The sequence below is a fragment of the Acipenser ruthenus genome, chromosome 4, assembly GCF_902713425.1.
Source record: "Acipenser ruthenus chromosome 4, fAciRut3.2 maternal haplotype, whole genome shotgun sequence".
NCBI classification, from domain to species: domain Eukaryota; kingdom Metazoa; phylum Chordata; class Actinopteri; order Acipenseriformes; family Acipenseridae; genus Acipenser; species Acipenser ruthenus.
Genome location: NC_081192.1, coordinates 51,780,535 through 51,794,741, shown reverse-complemented (window position 1 = coordinate 51,794,741; position 14,207 = coordinate 51,780,535). Strand labels below are relative to the sequence as shown.

The 14,207-nt window shown below is 41.7% G+C and overlaps 1 protein-coding gene and 1 pseudogene across 1 annotated transcript; one reads left to right on the top strand and one right to left on the bottom strand.

Annotated features, from left to right (window-relative positions):
* The first annotated feature begins 4,425 nt into the window (after window positions 1-4,425).
* LOC117400032 (histone H1-like) lies at window positions 4,426-5,616 on the top strand (annotated as a pseudogene).
* A 3,780-nt stretch (window positions 5,617-9,396) lies between these two features.
* Window positions 9,397-13,380, bottom strand: LOC131737008 (uncharacterized protein K02A2.6-like). The gene has a single exon (XM_059023428.1). It carries the CDS (start codon window positions 13,378-13,380, stop codon window positions 9,397-9,399), a length of 3,984 nt encoding a protein of 1,327 aa, XP_058879411.1.
* Between the last annotated feature and the right edge of the window lie 827 nt (window positions 13,381-14,207).

Here is a 14,207-nt window from a genome sequence, read left to right as displayed (position 1 = left end):
AAGCAGTGATTTAATCACACACAAATATAAATTATAACTAAAAATTTAGTTTTTTAATGATATATACTTATTTTTTTTGCTAAAAACACATTTCATTATACATTCAAATACAGCCATGTGTTAAAGAATGGGAAAAAAATCATATTTGAACGATGCGCTCGATCTACTGAAGATAAAAATAAATTAAACATGAATTTACTTTACACCTAGATACATACGATGGCAAATGTCACATTTTTTAAAAAAAGTCTGCATTGAATTTCCCATGCACCCCTGTAGTTAGATCCACCACGGTATGTGTCTATTTCTTTGAATTTTACAATAGTATTTTTGTAATTTATGCCCCCTCCTAACAAAAATCTAATATAATTTAGTCAAAAATGAAAAGGTGTTAAAACCAAGCCTCGCCCAGGACAACTGGAAGCTGCTAGAGCTGGCAGATGTTGGTTAACGGCTTATTTTTCCACCTGAGATTGCCACTGCTAACCTTCGACCAGACATTGTCTTGTGGTCTGGATCAGCACGCCTTGTTCACCTGGTAGAGTTAACAGTGCCACGGGAGGATGCTGTGGATGAGGTGGATTAGGCGTATAAGAGGAAGAAACTTCGGTATGCTCAACTAGCTGCTGAAGCAGAACAGCGAGGATTGAGAGTCTGGGTTTACCCAGTGGAGGTGGGTTGTCGAGGATTTGTGGCACACTGTACAACCCGGTTTCTCAGAGATGTCGGGTTCAGTGGCCAAGAGTTGCGTCGCACAGTGAAGAACTTATCTGAAGCAGCAGAAAGGAGCAGCAACTGGCTGTGGTTGAGACGAAAATAATCTGGCTGGGGATCTCAAGCACAATAGAAAGAAAGCAACGCTGATGTACGGGTAAGTAAGTTGGGCTGAGTTGAGTGGGGGACGGAGGGGGTGATGCTGGGACGCCAGAATAACTGTCAAGTCCTCTTGAGTTGTCGTGGGCTAGTTGACGAAACACAGAGGACGGAAGGTGCCCACTTGAAGACCCCAGAGATGTACCCTACTTAGCTCAATCCAGATGGTTGTCATGCTGATGCGCTGGGGAGACCGCACTGTGGTTGATCCCCAGAGCCAGCATTGCAGCCATTGTGTGTGCTGATGCACTGGGGAGGCAAAAAAAGCTGATCCCTGGAGCCAGCATTACACTTCAGCCATCAACACCAGGCAGAAGGATACCTACATCATCAGATGGAATGCAAATGGATGGAGATGCAGATGCATCACATTAGTTTATTGTAAAGCTACGTCTTAGTTGGTGCTTATCTTGGTGAGAGCCGAGTTCAAATCAGCATGTTTTAACGACTACTCTCATGTAATGGAAATCTTATCTGAATATGTTCTGACAAATAATATATATTTTTTGGCAGTATTTACTTTTTATATATTTAACACTTAATATTGGATATTGTGTTATATTGTCCCATCTACTTAGTTTCAGATCATAATTACTAGTTATATCTTATTTCTAATGCTAACTAGTTGTTTTTCCATACACAATGCATGAAAATATACAAATAGAAAAAAGGGACTGGTTAGCTGTTGTCATATCTTTGTAATGTCCTTTTTCACTTACCTGCTTTTTCAGGAGGGTTTGCAACAAGCTGTCTGTGGCCTGAGGTGGGTGTCATTCTGTTATAATTGAGGTGGGGCTATGCTAAAATGTTAGAATTAATAATACATTTGGGACATATGATATAGTAAAAAATCTAAAATAAACTTATTGTTTACCATATAGCAAAGCAAAACAGCAGAGCATGGGCTACCATATACCACTCACCCCATAAACATGTTAAGAATACAATCCAGTTGTTCCAGTTATTGCCCTTTTGTAAGTGTAACTGATAGAGGCGTACAGAGGAAGGGGGACAGACAAGTATCCGTAACAATTATGGCAATTTTCCTGAGTATGACTAATACGCAAGTGAAAATCATATTACTCATACTCGAAACAAATTCTTTACTATACACATATTAAAACACTATATAATAGCAATGAAGGAGTGAAAACCTGTATACAGTCCTTTCAGCAAAAGCTAGGATAGTCTGTAGGTCAGCTTCAACAACTTAAGTGCTTTTGCAGCTTCTGCTTCAAAGAACTTAAGGATGTCTTCTGAGATCAGTTTACGTTTGTGATTTGAGATGCAATCTCTTCCTCAGAAACAGCTCTGTTGTACCGCCAGTGTGCAGTTCTTAGTCTTGCTGACCCTTTTTTTGGTATACAACTTCAACCGTTTTGTAAATATCACTTTATATGGCCCCACATGCTATTTTGGCCAATTTTGGATATGTGAAATGTTTTTGCACAGGTGGTAACAAGGCATAATCCAAAAGATTAATCCAAAAACCACTTTCAGACAGTTGTTTATGAAACCAATCCAGGTAACATTTATTCTTGTGTCTCCCAGACACACAGGAACTTGATTATGCCTTTTCCGATTATACGAACATGAATAAGATCTGATATAAGTTTGAAGCTGCCAAGTAACACACTGACTACATGCTTGTACTGCAGCAACACACTGTGTTAACACACTGACTACATGCTTGTACCACAGCAACACACTGTGTTAACACACTGACTACATGCCTGTACTCCTCACCGTCCCTGCAAGCACTGTGGCACATAACAGCTACAGCAGCTCAATTATAAATCAATAATACAACTATAACACAAACTGTTTTAATTATTACATTTTTAATTTAGCTTTTAGATTACATGTAATGTACATGATTTAATTTAAATCTATAATGCCAGCTAATGTTTAATATACATATATTTACTTACATGCAATTTGACAATTAGAAAATATTTGCTTACATGTAATTGGAAGTTAGCCAAAGTGAATCATTTAAATATTAATTTAGTTTTGAATTGCTGTTTGTGGTGTTTTATGGGTTGGCTCACACCTGGCTTTTCTTTTAGTCTGAACATTTCATTGGAAGGGGAGGCAGGGATAACTAAAAATGGAGGGTTTTCTTTTTCTTATTAATCAGTGATGTTGAGGATGGGTTAAAAGTGTATAGTGCTTTAAAAGCAAAAAAAAAGGGAGGGGGGAAACATGTGTCTGATTGTTTGGAATGTTAAGATGTATTTGATTAATTGCGTTTCTTGACTCGGTATAATAAAGAGACATTTAAAAGTAAAAAACATACCTAAAACATGTCCAGCATTGGGAATTTCTTTCTTTAGTTTACGTTTTAACGCTCCTAACAGCAAACACTAACTATATACACTGTTGTTAAATCACTAAGCCAGCCACTTTTTCAGACAAACAAGTTTTTCAATATTAATTTTCTGATACAGTTTGAAAGAAATACATTGAATAAAAACAAAAAACAACTTGCGACTAAGATGATACAATAAACTAAACGGTGAAAGGAAAGCACCGATGAGCAAATGTTGCAAGTTGCAGGCTTTTTTTTTATCCAAAGATATTGTGAAATATTGGGTATACCCTCCAATAAGTACCCTGTGCCATTTTTCAAGATTTGTTTTCTGCCCACAGTTTGTCATGTAAACAAGACTAATCGATTCATTATTTTTTAGCGATCAAAGCCCACAGGTGTGATTAATCATTACTTGATTAAAACCCCTAATTAAAATCTTAAATTGAAACATTGCATAGATTGAACTAATTAAGTATGAATGAGGAACAGAACAAAACGTGGCAAAATACTACACACTGTATTCATAGGCTGTGAAATAGAAGTAATAGTTCATTAAGAATCAAACTACAAATAGCATAGCACCAACATTAATGTCCAAGAAGGGGTGTAAAATCATGAAGTGTTAAGGTTACAGAGTTATCACAATAATATCAAAACTTATTGGAGAAACAAATAAAAATAAATGCAATACCTCTTTGAATGTTGCCTTGTTAAAACTTAAGCCAGACATGTTATTAATCACATGAATACCATTAATTGTATTCCAAGCCTTTGAACAGATAACTGGATAGCACTTGTATTTGTATGCCAGTATTATTATTCATATCTCATTATAAGGTTGTATTTAAAATTGTAACCTAAGAGGTTACTGTTTTCTAAATCCTAACTATCTTAAATCCTATTTAAATCATCTTCATTCTAACATTCATCTCATTAGAACTCACATAATTCTTTGTTCCTAAGGATGTCTTTATAATGAGGATTACTGGGGGCACCAGCAGTGGTGTAGTCCTAAATTACGTTTTATTTGTACATTAAACTTGAGGTAACATTTAATAGGTAATGCATGCGTCTCAAATGCAACTTTTAGGCTACATCCCCAGTGCTGCCAAACTGGCATTTTTCCAGCCAAATTTGGCTTGTTTTGAAAGCACCTAGCGGGTTAATGTGTCTTTGGTGGTTTGGTTATTTTTTGGCTGTTTTTATTGTGCATGTTTTTTTTTCTAATCCTTTTGATTATGTCATCATCAGGATCCGCTGACTCCTCTGCCTTCCCAGACCGCACCCCAACCCGAGTTGGCTGCGTCTGTCGTTACCACCTGATGGTTGTGAATTACTCCCATTTTTACGCCTTCTCGCAGGTGAGGGGCTTGCCTCCACCAGCATAGGGCTTCCCAACAGACACGAGACAAGGTCAGCCAACGGTGTCTGTCGCATTTGGGATCTAGCCGGAAGGCACTGAGCCACGTTTGGGCCGGGCGCATGCGGAGTAACCCTAGTGGGATGGCTGATGAAGCTGCGGCCATCGGCCATCAACCAACAGTTTCTGACACAACACCAACAGTACTGTGGATCCCTGTTGAAACAGGGCTAGACAGTTCTGAATGGCGGCCACTTTGTCGTCCGACAGGTAGGCTCGCATTGTAAGGGAATCCAGCTGGCGACCCAAGTATTGGAGCTGATCGTCAAGGCTGTGTCTGCCTCCAAGGAGCGCAGCGGGCTGTCTGTGGCGGCGCTCAAGAAGATCCTGCAGGCCGGCGGCTACGATGTGGAGAAGAACAACTCCCTCATCAATAGAGCCCTCAAGAGCCTGGTGACCAAGGAGACCCTGCTACAGACCAAGGGCACCGGTGCCTCGGGCTCCGTCAAGCTCAATAAACAGGCGGCTGAAGCCAAGGAGAAGGCGGCCAAGAAGAAGGCAGCTCCCAAGAAACCAGCGGCAAAGAAAGCGGTTGTCAAGCGACACCCAAGAAGACTCCTACGAAAGCGAAGAAACCAAAAGCTGTAAAGAAGGCGCCCAAGAGCCCAAAGAAAGCAGCTGCCAAGCCTAAAAAGGTCATAAAGAAGAGCCCGAAGAAAGCGAAGGCAGCGCCTAAACCTAAAAAGGTGACCAAGGCAGCTAAACCTGCAGCGAAGAAGGCGGCTCCTAAAAAGAAGTGAGCAGTTAAAGCGACGATGTAACAATGAACCCAAAGGCTCTTTTCAGAGCCAACACATCTTTCTAAAGAGAGCAGATTGTCCTTATATATATAATAAACGTGGCACTCCTGTGATGTTTTAGCACACGGTTTAATAGTGTAATATTAGAGTAAACCATTCGCTATCTGATTAAGCGTAATCATGATTAAATTGTTATGAATGTTAACGTGGACCGCTTTATTGTATTGCATTGTATGTAAAAATAATGTGATATCTTGTAACAATTGTAAGTCGCCCTGGATAAGGGTGTCTGCTAAGAAATAAATAATAATAATAATAATAATAATAATAATAATAATAATAATAATAATAATAATAATAATAATAATAATAATAAAGTAAACCATACTGGACCGGTGTTGGCTTTTGGCATCGTTCAGGATCAGACCCAGTCTTGCCAGATGCTCTGTCATGATCTCTGGGTGGATCACTGCTCTCTCCTGTGACTGGGAGCAAATCAACCAGTCGTCCAGGTAGTACAACACCATAATCTCTTGCAGCCGCAAGGGAGCTAGGATGGCATCCACGCACTTTGAAAATTTGTGGGGGGCTAAGGAGAAGCCGAATGGCAGCATGGAAAACTCGAAAACGCTTCCCTAAAAGTCAAAGCGCAGGTATTTTCTGTGCGCAGGATGAATAGGGATGTGAAAATACGCGTCCTTTAAGTCCACAGTGGTAAACGGCTGGACTGACTGGAGGATGTGGCGATGTGTGACCATCTCTACTTCAAGAACCTGTTGAGGTGTCTCAGATCTAGGATGGGGCAGAGGTCGTCGTCCTTTTTTGGCACCAAAAAGTCAAGAGGTGCGTTCTACGATACTGATGCATTGCTGAGAGGTGCGTTCTACGATACTGATGGCATGTTTTCGAAGTAGTGTATCTACTTTTTGCCTGAGAGCTAAGACCTGGAGAGGGTCGCTCATGGATGTAACCGTGATCCCTCGAAAGGGAGGTCCCGTGCGGAACTGCAGCATGTAACCGGTTTGTACGGTGGTGGGCATCCAGCTGTCTTAGGTGCAATTGCGCCAGTATTGCAGCTGCTGTTGGGAGAAGGGATGGGTCTGAGGCTGCAAGCCTTCAGTAGCCCTGTTGGGGCTGCTGAGGCTGTGGTGGAGCCTGTCTAGGAGGCTGTTTGGGGTGTTTCCTCGGAAACTGCTTCCCAGACCGCTGATGTGCTGGGGCCACACGTCCGGTGTTTCCCCATCCTTGCTGACGGCCCCGGGTATTGGCTGCCGCGGAAGCCTGTAAGCGATGCCTCAGGTTGCCACACAGTGCAGTGGGGATAGGGCTTGTCCGGGTAACCATGGTTACGGCCAGACGCCAGCGCTTAAACCTGTCCCATACCGGAGCACAGGAAGGAAGCATCACAGCCACCTGCATCTCCTCTACGAAAGTAAGGCCATGGAAGATAGGCGTGTATAAAAGGTCTGCATCGGGGACCCTGGCCTGAGACAGCCAAAGCTGTCTACACACCACTACAAGTCCCGCCAGGCTTCTACCTAAGGCTTGCCCTTGGAAGCCTGAAATTTGGAGCAGCATACCTGACACTAGGCGCAGCTCTGAGACTATCGGCTCAGGGAGGGGCAGGACCGCAGGATGCCATCTAGATAGGTTGTTAGTAGACCTGCCATGTTGGCCAAGCGCATTACCTTTGCTGTAGCTGCGTAAGCCTTCTTAAGGTGGGCCTCTGTGATCCTGAATTGGCCATTAGGGCATACAGGATCCTTGGCCAGACCTCCTACTGTAGGGGCTCACACCAGGGCAGCTATGGTGGAGTTCCCGGCGCCCCTGCACCTTCCAAGGAAGCCAGCGGGGCTGCATGCTTGGAAACACTGCAGGTCAAGCCAATCAGAACTTGGCTGTGGTTCTGACTGCATTGGGGTGTACATTAGGGAATAGCTTAATATACAGTAAGTATGAGGGCCTGGGGTGGCAGGAGAAATGAAAATGAAAGCTGCATGTAAAGGTCTGTCAGTAGACAGAGAGGCACTAGACTGCACCTACATGCAGCAGTTACCAGGAATATTAATTTGTTCCCTAAACACAAGGGGTTGTTTACGTAGTCGACCATTAGACTTATTTGTGTATTATTCTAGTTTTTTCCAAAAAAAATGTATTTGCTATTGAAACCTATAACTGTGTAAAGAAAAAAATTATTCTATATTATGTTAGCTCCATTTAGCTACTTTCTTTGAAATAAAATATCTGAGCAAATTAAACAATACATTATAACAATTGGTTATTCTAATATAAATGCAAACAAAGTGTAGATATTCATGGCACATAACATACCATACAAAACATATCACAATATATGCGATAGTCTGTTGGTACACTTTGTATAATATGTAAAAAAAAAAAAAAAAAAGCCAGAATGACAGGCATACCTAAGTGAGTAACATGTCATACCAGCTATAAATTAAATTTCTTCATCATTAGACATCCCTTTGAATCACTACAAGCAGCTAAGGTTTCTTGGTCCAAAGCCCTGCTTGTAAATAAGTGTGGTGTTTGTGGTGGTGGTTAGCAGGGATGAGGTTAATTCATATACTGCCAAGTACATGTGACAAATACTCCTCTGTTTATATTGAAATGCACCGTGATAGTGCCAGATTTGGGTGAGGGATTTTCTGTTCAGTTTTTGTGGTGCTTGATTGTTTTGTTAAACCTTTTTATTTTGGCTCTGTAAGCTGTATTTTTGCTTGTAATTTATTTATTTTATTTTTTTCATTAAAAACAAGCACCAGCGTGAATCTCTGTCAGCTTTCTGGACTGGGACACCACGACTCGGCTATCCTGTCACAGTCACAAAGATGCTTATACAGTATTGTTCATGACAGCATCCAGTCTATTCTTGAAGGATTCGATAGTCTCTGCTTTCACAACTCTGTCCGGCAGCCTGTTTCAATGGTTCACCACCCTTTCTGTGAAAGAGCTCCTAATTGAAGTTTCCTTGGGAAAACAATTTAAAATTAAAAATAAATAAACTGAAGCCATCCAGACAAGATTGTTACTGGTAACTGATGTTTTGCCATGTTTAAACATGTGAAATGAGTGTGAAACAGTAATAAAGTGAGTTCTCCTCAGGCTGGCATTTGTAACAATATACAATAATGTAGTTTTGAAGTCTATTATCAGTTCATACAGCCTTGACTGGAGGGCTTCACTGGTATTTATGTGCTAAACATACTGCTATATATATATATTTATATATATAAGCCTGGTAATAAGGTAGTATGTTTATTGTCATTTTAATAATTTAACTCTTAATTTCCAAATTGCAAACATGAGAATGCAGAAATAGTTACAATAGTCTCCCTTTTAAAATCTGGAAAGTTTTGTTTAAGTAAGCTTTGTGTCATTCTTGGCACATCTTTCAATAGATAAACTCAAGATGCCTCTAACAATGAATGTATAATGACCAACTTTCAAATGTATATGTGTCCCAAGCCAGCATGTATCCCAAGGCTGACAATGGATGGAATTTATCCAAAGAAAGCATGAAGTGTGCTATATACTGTTAATGTAATCTTGCTGTTTATTTATGCAAGTTGAATATTGGTTTCCACCCTGGGCAAGAGATCGCTTAAACCAGTGACATATTTTTTAATTTAAAGGGAACTGTAAAGTATTCACGCCAGACGTGTTTAATAAGTGAACTCTTGTTTTTTTATTAAACCAGCCATGCACCAAACCCCGTTCTCCAGACAAAACCTTTCTCATCTCGCTCCCGCCTTCTGCCCTTTGACCTCTCTAGCATACATTGCTTAAAGCTGTAACACTCCAATACTCTACATTCCTCCCACTTTAAGTATTTGTCAACCCCTATATTTTCTTTTTTTTTTTTTAAACAAAATACTATTATTAATAATAACATGTAGAACAAGAACACAAACAATCCCTGACCCCACTATGAGGACAGGGGTGGACTACCCTGTTCCTCCAGACAATTATGAGGGATTATTCTGCCCTCTCTTCCGTAACTGCCTGTAACTATCTCGTTTTAGCTTTTACCAGTCCATCAGTACCCGAGGCTTCGGGATACGACTAGAGCGACGCAAAGGGGCTGTGTCTTCTGTTTGGTCCCCCACTGTAATGTCCTGATTCTCAGAAGTGTCTTCTAGAATCTCCTGTTCTTCTTCATAGTTTGCAAGCTGATCCTGTGTCTTTGTCCTTGAGTCACCCTGGTCCACACAGGGCTGGTCAGACACAGTGTCCTCTACTTCTAGTTGGGGACTGTCAGGCTGCGGCATATCTGTCTCAGGTTCTTTAGGAAAACCCCTACGGACATGGTCCACATGTCTCCGGCAGGCTCTACCATCTTGCAATTGCACAACGTATGACACTGGACCTGTCTGTTTGCTTATGGTGCCTGACAACCACTGCGGCCCTGTGCCAAAGTTGCGAGCAAACACACTGTCCCCCACCTTAAAGAACCGTTGTCTGGCGTGTATATCATGATTTGCTTTCTGTTGCGCCTGTTTCTGCTCGACCCTGGCTCTCTCATCTGGGTATAGCAAATCCAGGTGGGTGCGAAGTTTCCGTCCCATCAGGAGCTCCGCTGGTGATTTACCTGTGGTGGCTTGGGGCGTCACCCTGTACTTGAAAAGAAACCTGATCAGTTTCGACTCCATATTCCCCTTTTCCATTTTCTTTAATCCTTCCTTGATTGTCTGAACTGCCCTCTCTGCTAAACCGTTAGAGGAGGGGTGATAAGGGGATGTTTTAATGTGCTTAATGCCATTTTGGACCATAAACTGCCTGAATAGTTCTCCCACAAACTGTGGTCCATTGTCGGAAACAACTGATTCTGGCAGCCCTAAAGCAGCAAAAGTGACTCTGAGTCTGTCAATAGTAGCCTCAGCTGTGGACGAGGTCATCGGGTGGACATCGATCCACTTGGAATACGCATCCACTATCACCAGGAGCATTTTTCCATTAACAGGACCAGCATAATGCACATGAATTCTTTCCCATGGTTTTTGTGGCCATTTCCAGGGATGTAGCGGTGCCTCTGGAGGGGCGTGCCGATTTGCTTGGCATCTGGTACATTCCTGGACCTTCTTTTCTAATTCCTGGTCCATTTTCGGCCACCACACATAGCTCCGTGCCAAACACTTCATGCGCACTATCCCTGGGTGTGCCTCATGCAGTAATTTTAGAACTTGCGGTCTCATTGTAGGTGGAATGATGACACGTGCTCCCCACAGGAGACAACCTTCCATGATGCTTATTTCTTGTTTCCTGCTAAAATAAGGCTTGGTTTCCCTATTTGGCAACCCCACCCAACCATTTGTAACCATTCTGCGTATCCTTGATAACACTGGGTCTCTTTCGGTAGCCTTGCTGACCTGTCTCGCATCTAACGGGGACGTTGAGAGCCATTCCAATAAAAGAACTGTTTCGGTTGGCATTGGCACTTTTTGTGGGCCTTCTGGTAAAGGAAGTCTGCTCAGTGCATCTGCGTTGCCAAGGTCCTCCCCCGGTTTATATCGGAAACTGTAGTCATATGCAGCCAACGTTAGAGCCCAGCGCTGAATTCTAGCCGAGGCCATTGGGGGTATTGGTTTATTTTCATTGAACAAGCTCTGGAGAGGCTTGTGATCTGAATTTATTGTAAAATGTCTGCCCAGCAGATAGCAATGGAACCTTTTTACGCCAAAAATAACAGCCAGCCCTTCCTTCTCCAGTTGAGAATACTTTTTCTCGGCAGGTGCCAAAGAGCGTGATGCATAGCTGATGGGCCGCTCCGAACCATCCAACATCCTATGTGCAAGCACAGCTCCCAATCCATAAGGCGAAGCGTCACATGATAACACCAGGGCTTTCTTACCATCATAGTGCACCAGTACGTCTGAAGACTGCAGCAGAGCTTTTGCCTGCGTAAACGCCTTTGTCTGCTCCAAACCCCAATGCCACCGGACCTGTTTCTGCAACAGTTTATGCAATGGTGCTAAAACTGTGGACAGATTTGGCAAGAAACGTCCATAATAGTTGAGCAGGCCAAGAAAGGATTTTAGCTCAGTAACAGATTTTGGGGCTGGAGCTTCTGATATGGCTCTCACTTTCTCTTCCACGGGATGTAGACCGGCTGCGTCTATCTTATGTCCCAAATAGATGACTTCAGGAGCCTGGAAAACACACTTGTCTTTTTTTATACGCATTCCTGACTGTGAGAGCCTGTGTAACACTTCCTCTAAATTTGCAAGATGTTCCTGTTTAGTTCTGCCTGTAATGAGAATGTCATCAAGGTACACACACACACCCTGTATGCCCTGTAAGAGCGAATCCATTATTCTTTGAAAAATGCCAGGTGCTGCTGACACTCCAAAAGGCAAGCGGTTATAGCAAAACAGTCCCCGATGTGTGTTAATGGTCACATAAGGTTTGGATCCTTTGTCCAGTAGAATTTGCAGGTAAGCGTTGCTCAAATCAATTTTTGTAAATTTCTGTCCTCCGGCGAGCGTAGCATAAAGATCTTCAATCCTGGGAATGGGGTATGTATCTATCCTTGCCACTTGGTTAACTGTGACCTTGTAGTCCCCACATATACGTACACTGCCATCTGCTTTTAGGATTGGTACTATTGGGGCTGCCCACTCAGAAAACTGTACTGGTTCAATAACCCCTTCTGCTATCAATCGGTCCAGTTCTTGATCCACTTTGTCTTTCATGGCGTATGGGACTGGTCTCGGTTTGAAAAAACGTGGCCTAGCTGCTGGGTCCACCTGAATTTTTCCTGTCGTTCCCCTGAGTGTACCTAAACCACTTTGAAAGAGTTCGCTATGCTTCTCCAACAATGTTTGGTATCCTGCAGCTTGTGTCCAAAATAGCTCTGTCCAGTTTAGTTTCAACTGTTTTAACCAGTCCCGACCCAGCAGACTGGGGCCTTCCCCTTTAACTACAGTGAGTCGTAAATATATCTCTTGTCCTTGGTATTTAACCAAAACACTGATGGACCCCAGTATTGGAACTTGTTCCCCTGTATAGGTGCGTAGAACCACATCAGATGTGGTAAGTTCAGGTTTATTGTCCAAAGGCCAGTTTCTGTTGTAAGTTGATTCACTAATTATTGATACTGAAGCTCCAGTATCAATCTCCATGGTGGTTACTTGGTCATTTATAATAACCTCTACAGTGATTGGCTTTTCCCTCTGCTGCTTGCTTCTTACATTGAACATTGTATACACTTCACTTTCCTCCTCCACTACGTGCATCGATTCCTCCTTCCTGGGCTGTTTCAGTGTATCTTTCTTTTTACTACGACAGACTCTGGCAACATGGCCACGCTTTTTACAGGAGTAACACTCAGCATCTTTAAAATTACAGACATCAGGTGAGTGCTTACCCCCACATCTATAACATGGCAATTTGTGCTGGTTCTCTGAGTAACTGGTCTGTCTTCTGGATTTATCGTATGAAATCTCATTGACCGTACCTGTGCTTGACAGTAGAATGCCGCTTGTTGTAGCCTGTAGATCGGAAGTATTTTTTGCTGCAATTTCCATCCCTTGCGCAATATCCAGTGCCTTTCTGAAATCCAGCGTCGACTCTGACAGTAATCGGCGTTGTATGCGTTCATCGTTAATTCCACACACTAGTCTGTCTCTCAAACGGTCATTCAATGTGTCTCCGAACTCGCAATACTCTGAAAGTGCGCGGAGTTCCGCTACGAAACCAGCTACTGATATGCCTGGCTTGCGAGAACAGCTATCAAATTTAAATCTCTGTACTATGGCTGATGGTTTCGGATTATAATGCTCTGTAAGAGCTGCCACGAGCTCGGCAAATGTTTTTTCACTAGGTTTAAGTGGAGCCACTAAACTTCTCAAAAGGCTATACGTTTTAGCCCCGCATACACTAAGCAAGATTGCACGTTGCTTTTCAGTTTCTTTAATTTCATTTGCGATGAAATACTGGGACAGTCTCTCTGTATACTGAATCCAGTCCTCTTGTTCTGCCTTATATTCTTCAATTTTGCCGTATGCCGCCATTCTGTTTTTTTTTTGTTTTTTTTTTGGAAACCTTCGGAGCAGTTTTATCCTCGTCGCCAATGTAAAGTATTCACGCCAGACGTGTTTAATAAGTGAACTCTTGTTTTTTTATTAAACCAGCCATGCACCAAACCCCGTTCTCCAGACAAAACCTTTCTCATCTCGCTCCCGCCTTCTGCCCTTTGACCTCTCTAGCATACATTGCTTAAAGCTGTAACACTCCAATACTCTACAGGAACCAGAACAAAATTGTCCAAGATACATACAGTAATTAGGTAACCACCTGCTTTAACAAGATGGCATGATGAAACACAAGATTTAAACAAAATGTTACATTTTTAACGTAAGTTTAACATTCATGAAAATCATAAAGAAAACTGTTTGCATGATTAATGTTACAATTCCAAAAGCACATTTTTAAACACTAGGCTTGACTTGTTAATTGATTGTATACTGCACAACAGAAAGAAGTATTATGTACATTTAGATATGACTTTTCTAAATTAAGGAATGATTCAAGTATGATGTTTTTGATAGTGTAGAGTATTAAACAGATCTGCTAAAATGTTTTTAAAAAGCAAATTATACAAAGTTGAGAGATCTAGCATCAAATAACATTTTCATATTCTGTGCTGCTGCGTGCATTTATTCAAATACTATGACAGTTTTATCAAAGAAAATATATGTTTAAACAGACTTTCTTTAATATACATTATAAAAAATGCAGAAAAATGCCAAGCACACACCAAACACTAGCAATCATTCTTTCATATTTGATTTACAAAAATGTATTTCAAAACAAGAGCTGAATGCAAAAAAGGAGACAA